Source organism: Protopterus annectens, chromosome 9.part0, assembly GCF_019279795.1.
Source record: "Protopterus annectens isolate FY-2018-M chromosome 9.part0, PAN1.0, whole genome shotgun sequence".
In the NCBI taxonomy this organism is placed as follows: Eukaryota; Metazoa; Chordata; order Ceratodontiformes; family Protopteridae; genus Protopterus; species Protopterus annectens.
The window spans coordinates 1,959,732,357-1,959,753,835 of record NC_056743.1 but is presented as its reverse complement, the minus strand read 5'-3'; the positions used below and the strand labels follow the sequence as shown (position 1 = coordinate 1,959,753,835).

At 43.2% G+C, this 21,479-nt stretch overlaps 1 protein-coding gene across 1 annotated transcript in view; it reads right to left on the bottom strand.

The window, feature by feature from the left end:
• ATP13A1 (ATPase 13A1) overlaps positions 1–21,479 on the bottom strand; it is a 1,617,817-nt gene that overhangs the window by 1,071,140 nt on the left and 525,198 nt on the right. The window contains exon 12 of the mRNA XM_044084778.1: positions 16,974–17,094. Within this exon, the coding sequence (XP_043940713.1) occupies positions 16,974–17,094 (121 nt within the window). The remainder of the gene's footprint in view (positions 1–16,973; positions 17,095–21,479) is intronic.

The following is a 21,479-nucleotide window of genomic DNA, read 5'->3' as shown; positions in this document are numbered from 1 at the left end:
CAAAAGCCTCAAGGGAGACATCCAGTTCAGGCAGTACAACCGAAGAATCTGACCATGCTTTCTTGGCCGCCTTCTTTGCAGATGGATGACCCTCAGGACCTGGATGATACTAACATAATACTCTGAGCTAACGATTTAAGACATTGGTTCTCTAGATAAATAGCTAAAGAGGAGAGACAACTACACAAGGTTTTTGGAACAAATGCTTCATAAATAGGAAAAGATGTATGGTCATGAATAGTGCCCAAGCAAAACAAACACTACTCGCGATGGTCCTTATGGGGAATCTGTCTACCACACTAGCATTTCCCCTTTCTGGATAACATGAAACCAACAACCACAAGTAAAAGAAGAGAAGAAGAACCCCCCCCCCCCCCAAAGGGGCACTTATCTGAAAAATGGCTTGGCAACCAGCAGACAAAATAGCAATCAGACCAACGATCAGAGATGTTGTTCGGGCTAGCAACAAGACTTTTGAGGAGGTTATGTCCGTACGTCACCCTGATGTCCGATACCAAGTGTGGGGAGCATATGAGTGACGTACAACATCCCTCTTACAACCTAGGGCTTTGGTATACTGGCCAAACGATGGGCTGCCCTAGACAAAGGATCCCTACTGTAAAGGGATACAGCAACAGTGATATGGAAGGACATCTACACACAGGCCTCCAAGATGGGATAAATATGTGACAAAAGGGGAAAAAAATAAAATTAAGGGAATAAAAAATTCTAGAAGTGTGATAGACTGACAAGTCTCACTCAGTGCATACAACAAAAGTTAACACAAAACAAGACTTTTGTTTTAAACAGCTATACCAAAATATTAACAATTCCTGTTCTTCCTACTGCTTGTTTCACCAAATAAGACAAACACAAGGTGGAAAGTACAGTTTTGTAACTACCATAAATGTAGATGTCCGACAGGTATGCATCCGCAGTCCTAACATATGGGTTGTCCTGCCTCAGGCAGCCCTTCGGTCGGCCGGATTCCAAAGTCTGGGTCTGGCCTCGGCTGATGTCGCACTTCACCCGACGTCACAGCTGCTGGGGTATAAAGGCATCAGCCGACGCCATTTTCCTCAGTGTTTCTTGCCCCAGATGCCAGGTGCCCTCTAAGAAGGCTAAATTTGGATAAATGCAGATTATTCCAAACAGTAGAGAGCAAAATATATATACATATATATATACATACAAACAAATACACCATAATGGATTCCCCCAGCTAGCTAAAAGAGGGGTAAGTACCCTAGGAATACCACAGAGGGGAAGGAGGGTGGGTAATCCTGACTGCAGATGCATACCTATCGGACATCTACATTTATGGTAGGTACAAAACTGTACTATGTCCTTCAAGGATGCATCTGCAGTCCTAACATATGGGTAGAATACCATAGCCAAACTGGGGGAGGAGGCACTAAGATAAAGATGGTGTAGTCAAGATCCCTTGCAACACAGCAGTTGCAAAACCTGCTCGGGATCTGGAGTATAGAGGAAGATTATAATGCTTGGCAAATGTATGCACGGAGCTCCAAGTAGCAGCTTCTAAAATGTCTTTGGTAGCCACACCTCGTAGGAAAGCTGTAGTGGTGGCTGTAGCGCTTGTGGAGTGAGGTCTGATATTTTCAGGAGTTGTCTTTCCATGAAAAGAGTAGCAAAATCTAATGCAATTTCCTATCCATTTTGAGATTGTCTGTTTTGAAATTGCTTTTCCTTGCACTCCTGTTGCATATGCTACCAGAAGCTGGTCTGTTTTTCTGCTGACCTTAGTTCTGTCCAGATAGTAGCGCAATTGTCTGTGCACATCCAAGGTGTGTAGTAGTCTTTCTCCCCTGTTCTGTAGGTTGGGGAAGAATGTAGGTAAATGAATAGCTTGGTTCAATGATACCCTGGAGACCACCTTTGGCATAAAAGTAGGATTAGTTCTCAGAGACACTCTGTCCTGATGGAAGATAAGGAAAGGCTGGACTGCCATTAATGCCTGTAACTCAGATACCCTTCTTGCTGAAGTGATTGCTAGCAGGAATGCAGTTTTCCAAGATAAGTACTGTAAGTCTGCTGTTGCTGCTGGTTCAAAAGGGGGAAGTGTTAATTTTTTCAGCACAAAGTTGAGATCCCATGCAGGTAGAGGTGGTTTCCTTGGAGGTTTTACGTTTTTGATTCCTCTCAAGAACTGTCTGAGTAGAGGATGAGAGAAGACAGGCGGATCCATGTTGTACTCTGCTAAAATTGCTGATGCATGAATCTTAATGGAGGAGTAGGATAGGCCATTGTGGAACAGTTCTGCTAAGTATTCCAGGATGTGTGCTATGTTTGCCAATGAGACATTTTCTCCCTTTGCTGCACTCCAAATGAGGAATCTTTCCATTTGGCAGAATATGTTATCCTTGTGGAGGGTCTACGAGCCGCCAGGATAATGTCCTTAACGCTCTGAGACAAATCTGGTTGATTTGGTATTATGCAATATTCCAAGCAGTTAGCTGCAGTGTTTTCAAGTTTGGATGCAGGGTCTTGTAGTTGTTCTGTGTTAGAAGTAAAGGATATAGAGGTAGAGGCCATGAGTGTGCCCGAGACATGCTTCTCAGTAGCAGGTACCAATGTTGTCTTGGCCAGTCTGGAGCTATCAGGATTACCTTTGGCTGTTCCTCTCTGATCTTCAGTAGGACTTTGTACATCAAAGAAAGAGGTGGAAATGCATATGCTGTCAGGTTTTTCAAGCTGAAGGAAAGGGAGTCCACCCTCCAGGCAAGTGGGTGGTATACTCTTGAGCAGAATTTCTTCAATTGGTGCTTGTGTGGGGAGGCGAACAGGTCTATCTCTGGCATTCCCCATTTCTTTGTTATGGTTTTGAAGATATCTGGATGCAGCATCCATTCGTGAGCATCCGTGGTAGTTCTGCTTAAGGTGTCTGCTACTGAATTTTCTTTTCCTGGTACAAATCTGGCCTGCAGTTGAATGTTGAGATCCAGGGCCAAATTCCACAGGTCCATTGCCATCCGGCATAGAGGGTATGAGTGTGTACCTCCCTGTTTGTTGATGTACCACATCACTGTGGTATTGTCCGTCCTTATCAGCAGGTGACCTTGTTGGAGGAATGGTCTGAATGCCTGGATTGCATGTTTCACTGCCAGCATCTCCTTTAGATTTATGTGTAGATTCAGCTGGTTTTGGGACCATAGGCCTTGTATGCACTTGTCTTCCATGTGCGCCCCCCAGCCTAGGTCTGAGGCGTCCGTGGTGATGGTCTGGCTTGGATGTGGTTTGTGGAAAGGCAATCCTTAGGTACCATTGCAACTTCCTCATATGCAACCTGGCATGTGGGATCAATATTATGCAGGATGCCATGTAACCCAGGGCTTGCAGGACTTTCCTTGCAGTAAGCTGAGTTTGTGTTGTTAATGCCATGAAATAGACTGGTAGTTGCTTTTGTTTTTCCTCTGTGAGAAAAGCCATCTGAGTTGTTGTATCCAGTTCTGCACCCAAAAATGTTATCCTTTGGGATGGTACTAGCCTTGACTTTTGAATGTTGACTGTGTATCCCAAGGCTTGCAACAGTTGTATGACATTGGCCAAATCTTTTGTTAATTTTGTCTTGTCCGCTTGTATTAGGCAGTCGTCCAGGTACGGGTAAATTTGAATTCCCTGAAGCCTGCAATGAGCAATTACTGATGCCAGGCATTTTGTGAATACTCTGGGCAGCAGATAAGCCAAAGGGCAATGCTGAGAATTGATAATGCTCTGATCCTGCAAGAAATCTGAGGTGTCTTCTGCAATCAGGTATGCCTCTGAGATCTAGAGTCACCAGCCAAGACTCCTTGCCCAACATGGGAAGAAGTTGCTGGAGGGTCAGCATTTTGAATTTTGGAACAATGAGGTATGTGTTCAGAGCGGACAAGTCGAGAATAGGTCTCCATTGATTTTCTTTTCTTGGTACAAGGAATAGTCTGGAGTAAAATCCTTGGCCTTGTTCCATAGATGGTACCTTTTCTATTGCTCTCATCCTTAGTAAGTTGATGATTTGTTTTTGAGCCTCTGTTTTTTGGCTTGGTGGAAGGTTTGGCATTCCTCTCCTTTTTGGTAGAGTGTGGAAGTGAAACCTGTAGCCCTTGTCTATTGTTTGTAAAGTCCATTTGTCTCCTGTAATACAATGCCAGTTGTCTGAAAATAAGGCTAGCTTTCCGCCCAAGGGTGCTTCCAGTTGTTCCCTGGTAGGCGGAATCAGAGCCAAGTCATTGTGTCTGTCCTGTTGAAGTGGTTGTAGTCGTAGCTGTGGCAGCACTTCTCTGGTTGGCAGGTTGCCACTGACGACCCCTGTAGGCACCCGTGAGATTAACCTCTGCCTCTTGGGCGTCTATTTCTGCCTCTCTGTGCTCTGGAAGTGTCTGGAAAGGACCGATTCTTCGAAGGCCAATTTCTGCTAAACCTCGGTGGTTGGACCTGCAAAAATCCTTGACTGTTTGGACAGATTTTGCTTTTCTTCCACTTTCTTTAGAACCTCCTGTGCAGGGGAGCCAAACAAACTTTGTTTCTCCATAGGAGCATCTAGGAGTTTTGACTTAACATGGTCTGGTAAGGATTGCTCTTTTAACCAGGCATGCCTTGAATCACTGCTCCAGTCATAGCTGATCTAAAGAAGCCTCCAGTGCATCACAGCCACATTTTTAAAAATGATTACTGACCTGCTGAGAGTTATGTACCAAATCCTGAAGGGACTTACGGTCTATAGGTTCAGGAGAGGACAGTTTTTTATTTAGCTGGTCTAACAAAAATTCCTGGTACTGAATCATGTGAAATTGACAGTTTAAGGCCCTGGCCGAAAGAGTAGCAGATGTATAAACCTTTTTACCCCATCTCTCTAATGCTCTAGATTCCCTTTCAGAGGGAAGAGGGTTTTTGGCAGAGGCAGCTGCAACACCTTTAGGGCCCTGAGAAATGGTTTCTGGGTCTGCAACATGAGCCTTATACAAGTGGTAGTGAGAGTCCGGGACCCTGTAATATCTATCAGGTTTGGCAGGGGCAGTACTGGCATCATTATATGCATCATCAACAACTGATAGTACAGGAGGTATGGCTAAAGGCCTATGCTGTGGTAAATGTAAAAAAGTCCTTAGCCTTTTCCTTGAATCTGAAAAATCCTGGCCCTGCCATTGGAAGTGTTCCCTCATAGAGTGTAGGGTTTCCCCAAAAGAAAATTCTTCAGGAGGGAAAGCAGAAGGAATGGAGTCTTCTGCATCAGAATCCTCATAAGGTGAATATGGGCCTTCCTGATGGTCAGAAATATCTGAGCCATCGGAGGAATAGTCTGTAGAGAGGGGTTCAGGGGGTTCAGTCCTAGGCCTCTTATCTGGAGGAGGTTGAGAGGCCCTGTCTGGGTGAGGTTGGGATCCCCTGATCAAAGAAATAAGATCCTCAGCCAGGCTGAGAATCTGTGAACTAGAGGTAGGCCTGTGAGAGGGGGCTTTTGTAGGCAAAGTCTTAGAAATTTTGGCTGCTTTTGCCCTGGAAAAGGCCTTGATAGACATAGAAGCAGGGGGCCTAGCAGCCCCACGTGCAGGAGTAGAGATGTCTAAAGGAATAGTGTCTGACAAATCCTGGTTGCCTGCTTCTGCAGCAGTAATTTCTGTAGCCGATTCAGCCATGGCCTGTGTGGCCTCGGTTATCGGTGGCATGCTTTCGGGTCAAGGAGAACCGAGGACTCGGTTTCAGCCGAAACAGAGACACTCGCGGTTGGCCTAACCGTGGTTTCAGCCAAAACCGTGGGCCGCGAGTGTCGGTCCTTTTCCTTGCGCTTTTTAGCTAATTGTGTAGTCGGAGTCTCCGACGGCATTTTATATGCAAAAGCGGGACAAAAACTCTTCGGCAAACTCCGACCGACGTCTAAGCGTCCGTCGGTTGAAGGAAGCACAGGCTAGACAAGCTGATACGTCGTGGTCTGGGCCTAAGCAAGGAAGGCAGTAAGAGTGGAAATCCTTATGAGGTATTTGTTTCCCACAAGTTAAACAATTATTTACTTTGTCTGACATCGGCTGAGGCAAGAAAGAGTCCCCAACGGGGTACTTAGCTTTTTAGAAGTCTTCGGTAGTAGAAATCTCTGGATCTGACCGACCGGCACTTGTGAACAGCTTCTGCTTCGGGCACCACGCGGCAAGAAAGACTGAGGAAAATGGCGTCGGCTGATGCCTTTATACCCCAACAGCTGTGACGTCGGGTGAAGTGCGACATCAGCCGAGGCCAGACCCAGACTTTGGAATCCGGCCGACCGAAGGGCTGCCTGAGGCAGGACAACCCATATGTTAGGACTGCAGATGCATCCTTGAAGGACATCACATTTCTCTTCATTCAGACAGCAGTACATTTGTGCAGCAGTGCTGTTAACACTAGTAATATACTCCTCAATAATGACTTAGGTAGTGCTCCAAGCAGAACACTACAGTTCTGAAGCAGGGTAGCAAGGTCAGCATATGCAGAAGGCAGTCTGCATTTCCTCTTGCAACATTCAATTCCCGCTAAGGGAAGGGGAACAGCATCGACCAAGCTGGATTACTTTAAGGACAAAAGAATAAACTAGTTAACTAGGCTTGCCTGACAGATGAAAATGAATGCATTCAAATATATCAAGAGCAAGTAACAAAAGCAGAAAAAAAAACCAAGACAGGTGCAGCATAAGAATCTTTTCCCTGCTCCTTCTTCCCTTCGACTTCTGATACACTTGTGTTTTTCCTTGGCGAAAAACATTTAGACTCTGGGGCTGAAGCAGGTCACAAAGAAAACTAGCCAAGACAATAACCAGCACAGTCATGGATAAGTGTGTGTTGGGGGGCTTAATCTGAAAGTAAAATGCAGTGGCAAGGATGCATTTTAAAGAAGCCTAATCTCAGGAAATAACACTGCAGTAGTCTTTTGTGACCCACATGCTTAATACTTCAGTAAAAGGCTAAACAAACAAAATAAACTAAGCTAAGCAATTAAACCTGCAAACTATTTATATAAAGAAGAAAAATAAGGATAGCAATGTCAAAATAAAGCCATAAATCATTCATTGTGCGTCTATGTCTTCATTTTTTCCTTCAAAATATTCCCCAGCGGGTACTTAGCCAACTTGGATTCGGTCTGAAACTCCGACTTCGGAAAATCTCAGAACGCCAACCTGCACTCGCAAAACTGCTTCTGCATCGGACCATGCGGCAAAAAGACTGAAATAGCGTCGGTCATGCGCATTTGTACTCTGACGTACTGACGTCAGTCTAATGCGCCTCTGACCGACGTCAGCCTTATACTTTGGTATTCGGGCCGACTGGGACAGCGGACTACCCGATAGTCAGGACTGCAGCAATGTGAGATGAAGAACATCAAGACTTTTGTTTTAAACAGCTATACCAAAATATTAACAATTCCTGTTCTTCCTACTGCTTGTTTCACCAAATAAGACAAACACAAGGTGGAAAGTACAGTTTTGTAACTACCATAAATGTAGATGTCCGACAGGTATGCATCTGCAGTCCTAACATATGGGTTGTCCTGCCTCAGGCAGCCCTTGATCGGCCGGATTCCAAAGTCTGGGTCTGGCCTCGGCTGATGTCGCACTTCACCCGACGTCACAGCTGCTGGGGTATAAAGGCATCAGCCGACGCCATTTTCCTCAGTGTTTCTTGCCCCAGATGCCAGGTGCCCTCTAAGAAGGCTAAATTTGGATAAATGCAGATTATTCCAAACAGTAGAGAGCAAAATATATATACATATATATATATACATACAAACAAATACACCATAATGGATTCCCCCAGCTAGCTAAAAGAGGGGTAAGTACCCTAGGAATACCACAGAGGGGAAGGAGGGTGGGTAATCCTGACTGCAGATGCATACCTATCGGACATCTACATTTATGGTAGGTACAAAACTGTACTATGTCCTTCAAGGATGCATCTGCAGTCCTAACATATGGGTAGAATACCATAGCCAAACTGGGGGAGGAGGCACTAAGATAAAGATGGTGTAGTCAAGATCCCTTGCAACACAGCAGTTGCAAAACCTGCTCGGGATCTGGAGTATAGAGGAAGATTATAATGCTTGGCAAATGTATGCACGGAGCTCCAAGTAGCAGCTTCTAAAATGTCTTTGGTAGCCACACCTCGTAGGAAAGCTGTAGTGGTGGCTGTAGCGCTTGTGGAGTGAGGTCTGATATTTTCAGGAGTTGTCTTTCCATGAAAAGAGTAGCAAAATCTAATGCAATTTCCTATCCATTTTGAGATTGTCTGTTTTGAAATTGCTTTTCCTTGCACTCCTGTTGCATATGCTACCAGAAGCTGGTCTGTTTTTCTGCTGACCTTAGTTCTGTTCGGATAGTAGTGCAATTGTCTGTGCACATCCAATGTGTGTAGTAGTCTTTCTCCCCTGTTCTGTAGGTTGGGGAAGAATGTAGGTAAATGAATAGCTTGGTTCAATGATACCCTGGAGACCACCTTTGGCATAAAAGTAGGATTAGTTCTCAGAGACACTCTGTCCTGATGGAAGATAAGGAAAGGCTGGACTGCCATTAATGCCTGTAACTCAGATACCCTTCTTGCTGAAGTGATTGCTAGCAGGAATGCAGTTTTCCAAGATAAGTACTGTAAGTCTGCTGTTGCTGCTGGTTCAAAAGGGGGAAGTGTTAATTTTTTCAGCACAAAGTTGAGATCCCATGCAGGTAGAGGTGGTTTCCTTGGAGGTTTCGTTTTGATTCCTCTCAAGAACTGTCTGAGTAGAGGATGAGAGAAGACAGGCGGATCCATGTTGTACTCTGCTAAAATTGCTGATGCATGAATCTTAATGGAGGAGTAGGATAGGCCATTGTGGAACAGTTCTGCTAAGTATTCCAGGATGTGTGCTATGTTTGCCAATGAGACATTTTCTCCCTTTGCTGCACTCCAAATGAGGAATCTTTTCCATTTGGCTGAATATGTTTTCCTTGTGGAGGGTCTTCGAGCCTCCAGGATAATGTCCTTAACCCTCTGAGACAAATCTGGTTGATTTGGTTTTATGCAATATTCCAAGCAGTTAGCTGCAGTGTTTTCAAGTTTGGATGCAGGGTCTTGTAGTTGTTCTGAGTTAGAAGTAATGGACATAGAGGTAGAGGCCATGAGTGTGCCCGAGACATGCTTCTCAGTAGCGGGTACCAATGTTGTCTTGGCCAGTCTGGAGCTATCAGGATTACCTTTGGCTGTTCCTCTCTGATCTTCAGTAGGACTTTGTACATCAAAGGAAGAGGTGGAAATGCATATGCTGTCAGGTTTTTCCAGCTGAAGGAAAGGGAGTCCACCCTCCAGGCAAGTGGGTGTTATACTCTTGAGCAGAATTTCTTCAATTGGTGGTTGTGTGAGGAGGCGAACAGGTCTATCTCTGGCATTCCCCATTTCTTTGTTATGGTTTTGAAGATATCTGGATGCAGCATCCATTCGTGAGCATCCGTGGTAGTTCTGCTTAAGGTGTCTGCTAGTGAATTTTCTTTTCCTGGTACAAATCTGGCCTGCAGTTGAATGTTGAGATCCAGGGCCAAATTCCACAGGTCCATTGCCATCCGGCATAGAGGGTATGAGTGTGTACCTCCCTGTTTGTTGATGTACCACATCACTGTGGTATTGTCCGTCCTTATCAGCAGGTGACCTTGTTGGAGGAATGGTCTGAATGCCTGGATTGCATGTTTCACTGCCAGCATCTCCTTTAGATTTATGTGTAGATTCAGCTGGTTTTGGGACCATAGGCCTTGTATGCACTTGTCTTCCATGTCGCCCCAGCCTAGGTCTGAGGCGTCCGTGGTGATGGTCTGGCTTGGATGTGGTTTGTGGAAAGGCAATCCTTGGGTACCATTGCAACTTCCTCATATGCAACCTGGCATGTGGGATCAATATTATGCAGGATGCCATGTAACCCAGGGCTTGCAGGACTTTCCTTGCAGTAAGCTGAGTTTGTGTTGTTAATGCCATGAAACAGACTGGTAGTTGCTTTTGTTTTTCCTCTGTGAGAAAAGCCATCTGAGTTGTTGTATCCAGTTCTGCACCCAAAAATGTTATCCTTTGGGATGGTACTAGCCTTGACTTTTGAATGTTGACTGTGTATCCCAAGGCTTGCAACAGTTGTATGACATTGGCCAAATCTTTTGTTAATTTTGTCTTGTCCGCTTGTGTTAGGCAGTCGTCCAGGTACGGGTAAATTTGAATTCCCTGAAGCCTGCAATGAGCAATTACTGATGCCAGGCATTTTGTGAATACTCTGGGCGCAGCAGATAAGCCAAAGGGCAATGCTGAGAATTGATAATGCTCTGATCCTGCAAGAAATCTGAGGTGTCTTCTGCAATCTGGTCGTATAGGGACGTGCAGGTATGCCTCCTTGAGATCTAGAGTCACCAGCCAAGACTCCTTGCCCAACATGGGAAGAAGTTGCTGGAGGGTCAGCATTTTGAATTTTGGAACAATGAGGTATGTGTTCAGAGCGGACAAGTCGAGAATAGGTCTCCATTGATTTTCTTTTCTTGGTACAAGGAATAGTCTGGAGTAAAATCCTTGGCCTTGTTCCATAGATGGTACCTTTTCTATTGCTCTCATCCTTAGTAAGTTGATGATTTGTTTTTGAGCCTCTGTTTTTTGGCTTGGTGGAAGGTTTGGCATTCCTCTCCTTTTTGGTAGAGTGTGGAAGTGAAACCTGTAGCCCTTGTCTATTGTTTGTAAAGTCCATTTGTCTCCTGTAATACAATGCCAGTTGTCTGAAAATAAGGCTAGCTTTCCGCCCAAGGGTGCTTCCAGTTGTTCCCTGGTACGCGGAATCAGAGCCAAGTCATTGTGTCTGTCCTGTTGAAGTGGTTGTAGTCGTAGCTGTGGCAGCACTTCTCTGGTTGGCAGGTTGCCACTGACGACCCCTGTAGGCACCCGTAGATTAACCTCTGCCTCTTGGGCGTCTATTTCTGCCTCTCTGTGCTCTGGAAGTGTCTGGAAAGGACCGATTCTTCGAAGGCCAATTTCTGCTAAACCTCGGTGGTTGGACCTGCAAAAAATCCTTGACTGTTTGGACAGATTTTGCTTTTTCTTCCACTTTCTTTAGAACCTCCTGTGCAGGGGAGCCAAACAAACTTTGTTTCTCCATAGGAGCATCTAGGAGTTTTGACTTAACATGGTCTGGTAAGGATTGCTCTTTTAACCAGGCATGCCTTCGAATCACTGCTCCAGTCATAGCTGATCTAAAAGAAGCCTCCAGTGCATCATAGCCACATTTTAAAAAATGATTACTGACCTGCTGAGAGTTATGTACCAAATCCTGAAGGGACTTACGGTCTATAGGTTCAGGAGAGGACAGTTTTATTTAGCTGGTCTAACAAAAATTCCTGGTACTGAATCATGTGAAATTGACAGTTTAAGGCCCTGGCGAAAGAGTAGCAGATGTATAAACCTTTTTACCCCATCTCTCTAATGCTCTAGATTCCCTTTCAGAGGGAAGAGGGTTTTTGGCAGAGGCAGCTGCAACACCTTTAGCGCCCTGAGAAATGGTTTCTGGGTCTGCAACATGAGCCTTATACAAGTGGTAGTGAGAGTCCGGGACCCTGTAATATCTATCAGGTTTGGCAGGGGCAGTACTGGCATCATTATATGCATCATCAACAACTGATAGTACAGGAGGTATGGCTAAAGGCCTATGCTGTGGTAAATGTAAAAAAGTCCTTAGCCTTTTCCTTGAATCTGAAAATTCCTGGCCCTGCCATTGGAAGTGTTCCCTCATAGAGTGTAGGGTTTCCCCAAAAGAAAATTCTTCAGGAGGGAAAGCAGAAGGAATGGAGTCTTCTGCATCAGAATCCTCATAAGGTGAATATGGGCCTTCCTGATGGTCAGAAATATCTGAGCCATCGGAGGAATAGTCTGTAGAGAGGGTTCAGGGGTTCAGGGGGTTCAGTCCTAGGCCTCTTATCTGGAGGAGGTTGAGAGGCCCTGTCTGGGTGAGGTTGGGATCCCCTGATCAAAGAAATAAGATCCTCAGCCAGGCTGAGAATCTGTGAACTAGAGGTAGGCCTGTGAGAGGGGGCTTTTGTAGGCAAAGTCTTAGAAATTTTGGCTGCTTTTGCCCTGGAAAAGGCCTTGATAGACATAGAAGCAGGGGGCCTAGCAGCCCCACGTGCAGGAGTAGAGATGTCTAAAGGAATAGTGTCTGACAAATCCTGGTTGCCTGCTTCTGCAGCAGTAATTTCTGTAGCCAATTCAGCCATGGCCTGTGTGGCCTCGGTTATCGGTGGCATGCTTTCGGCCGAAGGGAGAACCGAGGACTCGGTTTCAGCCGAAACAGAGACACTCGCGGTTGGCCTAACCGTGGTTTCAGCCGAAACCGTGGGCCGCGAGTGTCGGTCCTTTTCCTGCGCTTTTAGCTAATTGTGTAGGAGTCTCCGACGGCATTTTATATGCAAAAGCGGGACCAAAAAACTCTTCGGCAAACTCCGACCGACGTCTAAGCGTCCGTCGGTTGAAGGAAGCACAGGCTAGACAAGCTGATACGTCGTGGTCTGGGCCTAAGCAAGGAAGGCAGTAAGAGTGGAAATCCTTATGAGGTATTTGTTTCCCACAAGTTAAACAATTATTTACTTTGTCTGACATCGGCTGAGGCAAGAAAGAGTCCCCAACGGGGTACTTAGCTTTTTTAGAAGTCTTCGGTAGTAGAAATCTCTGGATCTGACCGACCGGCACTTGTGAACAGCTTCTGCTTCGGGCACCACGTGGCAAGAAAGACTGAGGAAAATGGCGTCGGCTGATGCCTTTATACCCCAACAGCTGTGACGTCGGGTGAAGTGCGACATCAGCCGAGGCCAGACCCAGACTTTGGAATCCGGCCGACCGAAGGGCTGCCTGAGGCAGGACAACCCATATGTTAGGACTGCAGATGCATCCTTGAAGGACATCACATTTCTCTTCATTCAGACAGCAGTACATTTGTGCAGCAGTGCTGTTAACACTAGTAATATACTCCTCAATAATGACTTAGGTAGTGCTCCAAGCAGAACACTACAGTTCTGAAGCAGGGTAGCAAGGTCAGCATATGCAGAAGGCAGTCTGCATTTCCTCTTGCAACATTCAATTCCCGCTAAGGGAAGGGGAACAGCATCGACCAAGCTGGATTACTTTAAGGACAAAAGAATAAACTAGTTAACTAGGCTTGCCTGACAGATGAAAATGAATGCATTCAAATATATCAAGAGCAAGTAACAAAAGCAGAAAAAAAAACCAAGACAGGTGCAGCATAAGAATCTTTTCCCTGCTCCTTCTTCCCTTCGACTTCTGATACACTTGTGTTTTTCCTTGGCGAAAAACATTTAGACTCTGGGGCTGAAGCAGGTCACAAAGAAAACTAGCCAAGACAATAACCAGCACAGTCATGGATAAGTGTGTGTTGGGAGGCTTAATCTGAAAGTAAAATGCAGTGGCAAGGATGCATTTTAAAGAAGCCTAATCTCAGGAAATAACACTGCAGTAGTCTTTTGTGACCCACATGCTTAATACTTCAGTAAAAGGCTAAACAAACAAAATAAACTAGGCTAAGCAATTAAACCTGCAAATTATTTATATAAAGAAGAAAAATAAGGATAGCAATGTCAAAATAAAGCCATAAATCATTCATTGTGCGTCTATGTCTTCATTTTTTCCTTCTGCAGTAATGCCATCTGATGAACAGTGTGTACCTTTAATAAAAATATTGAAGTGTTGCACAGCAGATACCAAAATGCAGCATATGGACTACAGCAACCAGCTTTCCAGCTGTCACATCCTCTGCACAAAATTACACTTAAACCTCGAAAGCACTTGAGAATCTGACTGAAACGGTTTTACTTTCAACAATCTCTGATAATTCATATAACTACTTGTCAACCATCATCAATGCCAAACTCAAAAGCCTCAAATATTCCATAAATAAAATGTGTTATGACGATGCTGAACCCCCCCCTTTTTCCAAGTCTTCACAAAATTACTTCACGCAACAGGTAACTCAGGCACTTCAATTTATGGAAAACATGAGATAAACATACCTTGGATACAAGGACACTTTTTAATATCTGGAAAGAATCACAGCTCAGAAGTAAATGACGGTTTACATGTAACGTAGGTTCATAAATAATCACTAAGCTAATGGCTCCAGGGGGCTTTTTAAGCCTATCTATGCTTTCCAAGGTGAGAATCAAACCACTTACTTTGTGCGTGTATGGTAAACATTTTAACCATTATGCCAATCCCACACCCCTATATTTTATTTACAAAGTATGTTCTAAGGACTACCAGATGCACTTTTTGTACCCTTTATCTAGAGAGGTACTCTTCACCATGCCATGATTTATGTAGCAAGGTCAATACAATGTACAGCTAATGTCCAGTCCTAAAGGTGTCAAGAGTGATGAAATCCTTAAGCACTGCTTTGAGCGACACTTTGCAAACCACTCACATGAAATGCAACAGCATGATGACAAGAAATGGGAAAACTCCACTGGTTTATTTAGCAGCCTTTTATTCTTAAATTATTCTGGTTCACTGCTCTCAGAAAAGTGTGAAAATTCAATACAATGGCATTACAGACAAAAATGAAGATTCTGATTATAAAGACAGACCCCACCAAGATCAACACAGTATCAGAAAAGTCAGAGGTAATGTGAGAGTAAGTGTAGTAAATCTGAAGATCCTAATCAAACAAAATGGGACTCTTTGTGAAACCAATCCAAAAATGGGTCCTGTGAGTTTTGTCCCTACATATTAGAAGCGAGTGAAGTCAACATTAACAATGTGAGGGTTAGAATTCAGGGTAGGTGTTGTTGCTACATGAAAGTGATATATTGTGCTCTAATTGTTCATGTTTTTATGTACAGAAGACAGAACACAAGCTTAAGAATAGAATAGGTGAAGATCTTAGGAATATTAGGGATCACTGTGATTTTAATGCATTAGCGAAGAATATTTCACTTGATTCAGGACATATGTTTAAGTTTGTTATTTTGAAAGTTTTGCACACATCTGAAAGAGGTGGAGCATGGCCATATCTTTTAGAAAAAGCAGAACTGATATGGCAAGTATGCTTGAATTCGTTACATTGGCCAGGCTTAAATGAATGTATTTCTATAAATAGCCTTTTAAGACTAAAAGCCCTTGAAAGATGAAGTTTAACTTCTTCTTTCGGCTTTTCCCGGTTAGGGGTCATCACAGTGGATCACCTGTCCGCTCATGATTGGCAGTGGAGTTTTACAGTGTCGAGCTGCCAACCTGGCACTCAACCTTCCACAGAAGGCACACACACACACGTACGCACTCACGCCTAGGGCCAATTTAGAGTGTCCAATCCACCTACAGCATGTCTTTGGGGTGTGAGAGGAAACCGGAGCACCCGGAGGAAACCCACACGACCACAGGGAAGACATGCAGACTCTGCACAGAAGGTACCCCAGCCGAGGATCGAACTGGAGAACCTCTTGCTGTGAGGCGGCAATGCTAACCATTGCACCACTGTGGCCGCCCATATGAAGTTTAACTTCTAATAGGTTTTATTTTTTATTTTTATTACTTTTATTTATATTTATATATATATTTGTATTTAAGGTACGTGGAGAATATATATATATATATATATATATATATATATATATATATATATTCACCAGCATTTATATGTATTAGTACTAGGTACTTGTCAAGTTGTACTCATGTATTTTGATGGGGGTTTGACTTTGAAGGGAAATATTATCTGTGCTGGGCAAAGAGGAAATTATGTCCGTATTTGTTACAAGTACATAACTAGTTCATAAAGTTTAGGACTTGTATCTGATGAAGTTCCTGATAAATTTATATGATTGGGATGAAAAGAAGTTCCTGATAAATTTATATGATTGGGATGAAAGCACTTATATTTTAACCTGTTTTAATAAAATTGTGTGGATTACTGGCTTCTTGTCTTATGTGACTCTTGTTGCAAGGAGAGGTGCAACTTTAAAGCAGAGATGCAGAAGAATGGTGCAGTGTTTGCAGATGTATTGTGTAACTTTATAAGAAACAAGATTCAGTTTTACAGATGGCAGGTGCAGCCTTACAGAAACAAGGTACGACTTCAGAAAAACACTATGCCACCTAAAATAAAATAGCAACTTTAGAGAAAGAGTGCATTCAGCCTTAGAAAAGTAAACTTGCAGCTTTAAACACATGGGGTACAGCACTGTAGAAACAGGATGCAATTTGCTGAAGTCAGGTAACTTGAGAGAAACAGTGTGCATCCTTTTTGTATGCTGACACGGTACGCTGAAAAGCCAAGGTAAAAATAACAAAACATGCTGGAGGGATAGTTTCCTGACCCAGAGACCCCAGACTCTGGAATAGATTGCCCATACATGTCAAGCAGAGTGCCTCTTTGGCCCTCTTCCAAAGGAACCTTGACGATTGGATAGGAGAAAGGAAATTCACCCCAGGAATCACGTCAGTTTCCCTGCTAGACAGGGGTCCAGGGAAGTAAATAGTGTGGGAAGAAATAGTCAGGGAATTGTTATGGCTAGGCTTGTATAGGCCCTAGGGCTGATAGCCTAGTACCAACCTATGAACCTATATCCTTGAAAAAGATGTAAATCTATGACACAGACTTGAAAAGACATATTTGTGAATCGGCAAGAACCCACACGAGACAGACATCAAAAATGAGAACAAAAAAATTGGAAATATGAATGACAACATAAAAAAGAAGCATGAATACAGTGAAAACCACACTTTAATACAGTGAACATTAAAGACACATATTGTTACCTTTTTAATACTGTTTAAAAAATGCTGAGGTTAATAAAACTAACAGTCTGAAGCTGTATTAGACAAAAGTTCTTCACTATATGCCGTTAACACAAGAAACGACCACATGAAAAATAGTAAAGCACTGTGAATGTAATCTAGATGCTTTTAAAGCATTGACTGTTCAGCACAAAATCTTGCAGTAATAACTTTAGAAGCAGTACTTACTTCAGCCCAGCTACACCACGCACCACAAGACTGTCACTTGTCAGAGTGCCAGTTTTATCAAAGCAGCAAATCTGGACTTTTCCAGCAAATGGTATTCGGAAAGGCTCAGTGCAGTAAACATCTAAGAAAGGAAGGGAAAAGAGCATTTATTTTATTTTTTTACATTTGTTTACCTAGATAGTGCACTGATTTATAACTCAACCCGGGTGAAATACAAAGCATTTTACAAACAAAAAATAATGAAATGTAAGCAATAACAGATATTAAAAAAAAACTGAAAATATGCATTCTAGTGAACAAGCACAGCGCAAAGTACAATCAAGCAGAGACTAATGTACAATGAGTTCCTAAAGTGGGTCAATCTTCAGTGAATCCTGAGAGAGGAGAAGAGACCAGTAAAGGAGAAAGATTAAGTGATGTGTTGTGTGTTGAAGCAGGGGGGTTTGGTCTGGATGAAGTGGTTTTTGAGTTGCATTCTATATTTGGAATAAGTGCTGATTTCCTTAATGTTGATGGGGTCAACATGCCAAACAGTTAGTGCTGAGAGGTGAAAGTATGTGCAGTGCTGTAGAGTTTGGTTCTAGGGGTGATGAGAGTTGGTGCAGTTTGCGAGTAGTGTCTCAGATTTTATGATGAGTCTTTTCATGAAGTCTAGCTCCAAAAGAAGTGAATGTGTGGAGTTGGGGGTAGTTTGTTGAGATTAAATCCTAACAGTAGGTTAGATCTTTTGTTTTAAAGGCAGCCATTTGGCTTTTTCTAGAGTGATACAGTAATGATGTGTTAAGCATATTAACATGAACATAAGATGATTAAAAAGTCATGTCTCAGATTACTCCCCAGACCACCTCTGTGTGTACAGAATGTATCGCATCTTTCCTGAGGGCTTTACAGACCAACAGGCCCTTTGTACATATGCATTATAATAAAGAATGTGCATTCAAGTCTATTTCTGTAAACTAAGAGACAAAATGTTATTTTAACATCTTTCAGAAGTGAACATATTAGTAATACTTTTTCATCTTAAAGTGACTAAAGTGAAACAGAGACCTGGAGGAAGACAGCACAATTAGGTAGGTAATTTGCCACAATGGTAGATGTCCAACCAGATCACTGTTGCAGTAATGCTTACAAATGGGACTTTTCCACTAAAATATCTGTACAACTCAGGCTCCTTTCCCTTGTGCCATACATACATACATTCACCCCAGCACAAAGCAATGTGCTAGTACAAAAGTGAAATATGTGCATTTCCAAAAACTCAGGCCTTTCTTGTCCCCTAGGTTGAAGCCTGAAGCCTAGAGCTACAGACAAGTTCAAGAAAGGAATACAGAATGGGGGGGTTGAAAATGGGAAAGGATATCTCAAACCCAGCCAAAGAAAGAGACTAACATGGCAGATGGAAGACGAGTATATGTAACTGCAACAGTGATCTATTTAAACAGATGCTACTATTATGGTAAGTTACCTACACAATTACACTAGACTTTCCATAAACTCATAGTTGCACGGTACTCCTTACAAATGGGACAATTCCTAAAGCTCAAGTGGAGAGGGTGGACAGAGCAGAAACACAGCTCAGAATTTTCTGTAGAACATCTCTGGCAAATTTAGTTCTGGCTATGGAGAAAACATCCAGCTTTTAATGTTTGGTAAAAGTATGAACAGAGGACCAAGAAGCAGCTTTGAAGAACGGTCCTAAAGTTTCTTCCTTTCAAAATGCTCCAGAGATAGCAACTACTTTAACAGAGTATGCTTTTACATATAGTGGTATGTCCTTATCACAGGTAGAGTAACAGAAGTGAACAAAATTGAATGAGAAAGCAATTTAGCTTATTTAGAATTTTGCTGTTCCTTTTCCTTACTGCCAAAGGGAGCATGAGTTAGCTTTTCTACAGCAATTTAAATTCCAGGCCACCCTTTCCTTTGGTTGACAATTCCTTAAGGGAATTCCGTGCATTAGGCAAACATGGAAGAGAGTACATAAAGGGAGATCCAGTGACAGACAGGCAGAAATGGCTGAAAGACGTACCTTTACAGAAGTGTAAACTAAGCCTGAATTATATAGTTCACACAGATAATGTAAAGCCAGGGGTGGCCCTACTTGCAGTGGGTCCTGTCCTTTATTCTGGCAACAAACAGAAAATCTCTTACCATTTGGATAAATACAATTTCCTAATATAATTTTTTTTGCCTCCTTATAAATACCTTTATGTACTTCCTTAGAATAAAGGTGTCCACACAGAATCAAAATTTATCATCCAATCTGTTAGAGTTACTTATTCATTTTTTCATTCACTGCTGACCAAGTTAGTTCCACTGGGCTAGTAGACTCTTTTCCAGGGAGACCCAAGGTGATATTTATGCCGCTAGAGGAAATTTTGGCCATGGGCATTGGGGAATATCCCCTGCTCTTTTCAATATATGCTGTGGCATCACTACTATATCATCTATCTGAGCTATCATCAATTCAGGCAGATGGGGCCTAAGTTTAATTTCTCATTCAAAGAACAACATACTCAAGAATGCAGCACCCCCTTATACTGCACTGCAGTGTCAGCAATCCATCTATCTGCATGGGCATAGAACCCATAACTTTTTGTACCAAGATGTGTGTGCTACCTGTTGCTCCACTGACTGCATGAATAAGATATTCCTTATCCCATGTAAGCAAGTCCAGCCTGAGATACAATTTTCTAGGGATTACTCTTGGCCAGCTGCATTAGAGGGATAACCAGTACTGTTTGGACCAAATGGTGGGACACCAGCATCAACTTTGGATGGTCCTTCATTATCTTCTGAAGAAACTTGGAAAGGGCTAAGCATTTAGAAGCATCCCTGTACAGAGAATTGATAAGTTATCTGTTTAACATACATATTTGCAAGGAAACAGGGAGCAGAACTGTTTTAGTTGGTTGTTGTGTTTGATGGAAAGATCTATTTGATGGATTCAACACTGGCATATTATTTACAGAAAGACCTCTTGATGTAACATCAATTCATGATGGTCTGTCCAGGAGGAATAGACTTAGTGTTGAATGGCCAACTCTCAGGCTACCATGATCAGTCTGCAAAGGGGGCAAGCTCTTGACCCTCCCTTAATTATTTATCCCATCAAAGTAATGTTGTCTGTTATCACCTGTAACATGCCTGGAGCCCAAAGTTGATTTAGAGCCATCAGGGCACTGATAAGAGATATTTCCTTAACACTGATGTATTTGTTTTTGTGTTTTTGTCCCCAAACTCCCTGTACTTCCATCCCTTGGGAGAAAGCTCTCCAAAAAAAGTTTGAAGCATCTGTGGCTGCAGTCTGACAGAAACTCTGAAGAAAAAACAGAACTCCCATACATACTGGATACAATTTGTTTGGCCCACCAAAGCAATTCATTCCTTACAAAATGAAGGTCTGGAATTCTTCCCATGTCTATCCATTATTTTTGGCTTTTGTTAGATGGCCAAATAGCTTGAGCATTCTCCAGGATGTGTCACTTGGTGGATTAGGCTACTACGGAGTCTAAACAGGTCCTTCGTTCCAGTGCTGTTTTGTCTTTCTGGATGTACAGTATTCCATCTGTTTTTCTGGGGATATATCTAGTTCCTTCCATAGCTTCCAGCAAACCTCATCAACCAACTTGTCTGGTGAAGGCACAACCCAAGATGCAGGGGAGAAGTGGACTTAAAGGTGTCCTGTAAGATCTCTTCCTCTGGAGAGGTGGGGTCTACAGGCCAAGATCCCCTCTGTCCTATTTCCAAAATATCACTTGATGCATCCTCCAGAAAAAAAAAATTGGGAAAAACACCTCTCCTTTGAGATCTGTACATGGGGAAGGAGATTCTGAAGGGGAGTTAAGGTATTTCCTCTTACACTACCTTTTCCTATGGGGGGCAGCAGTAGAATTATCTGAACTCTCAGAGAAGACAGTACTCCAGACCATGTTAATCTAGACCTACAAACTCCCGAGCCCTAAGGCAGCTAAGCAGATGAACAGCCAAAACTCTAACTTCAGTGCTGTCTCAGGGAGGAATCCATGCCCTTGCTACTAGTCCTAGGATAGAGGTCTTCAGCATAACAAATTAACTGTGATACTTGGGATATGTGCCAATGGCAGGGACTCCACCTGCTAGCACCAAAGGCTCCATCATCAAGGTCAAGATGATGAGCATTCAAACACCAATAACAGTGCAGAGATGGTGCTATATAGTCAGTGCAGAAATCAAACCAGCATTGAGCAAATGGACCTAGTGACCCCTGGCACCAGTGTAAATTATGCTGAGGAAATCACTGGTGCTGAGGGCACGGTGCCAAATTAGTAGGATCAATCCACACCAGGGAGACCACAGTAGGAGTCAACACAGACTGTAGCACTGCCAGTGCCGTGACAAGGCACAGAGGAGGAATGGTTTCTGGAACTATGGACATGACTTCTCTACTCTCTGTGGGTACTGCTGGGGCCAGAAGGAAAGCATACTGAAGCTATGTCTTGACAAAAGCCAACATCATTTGCTTGC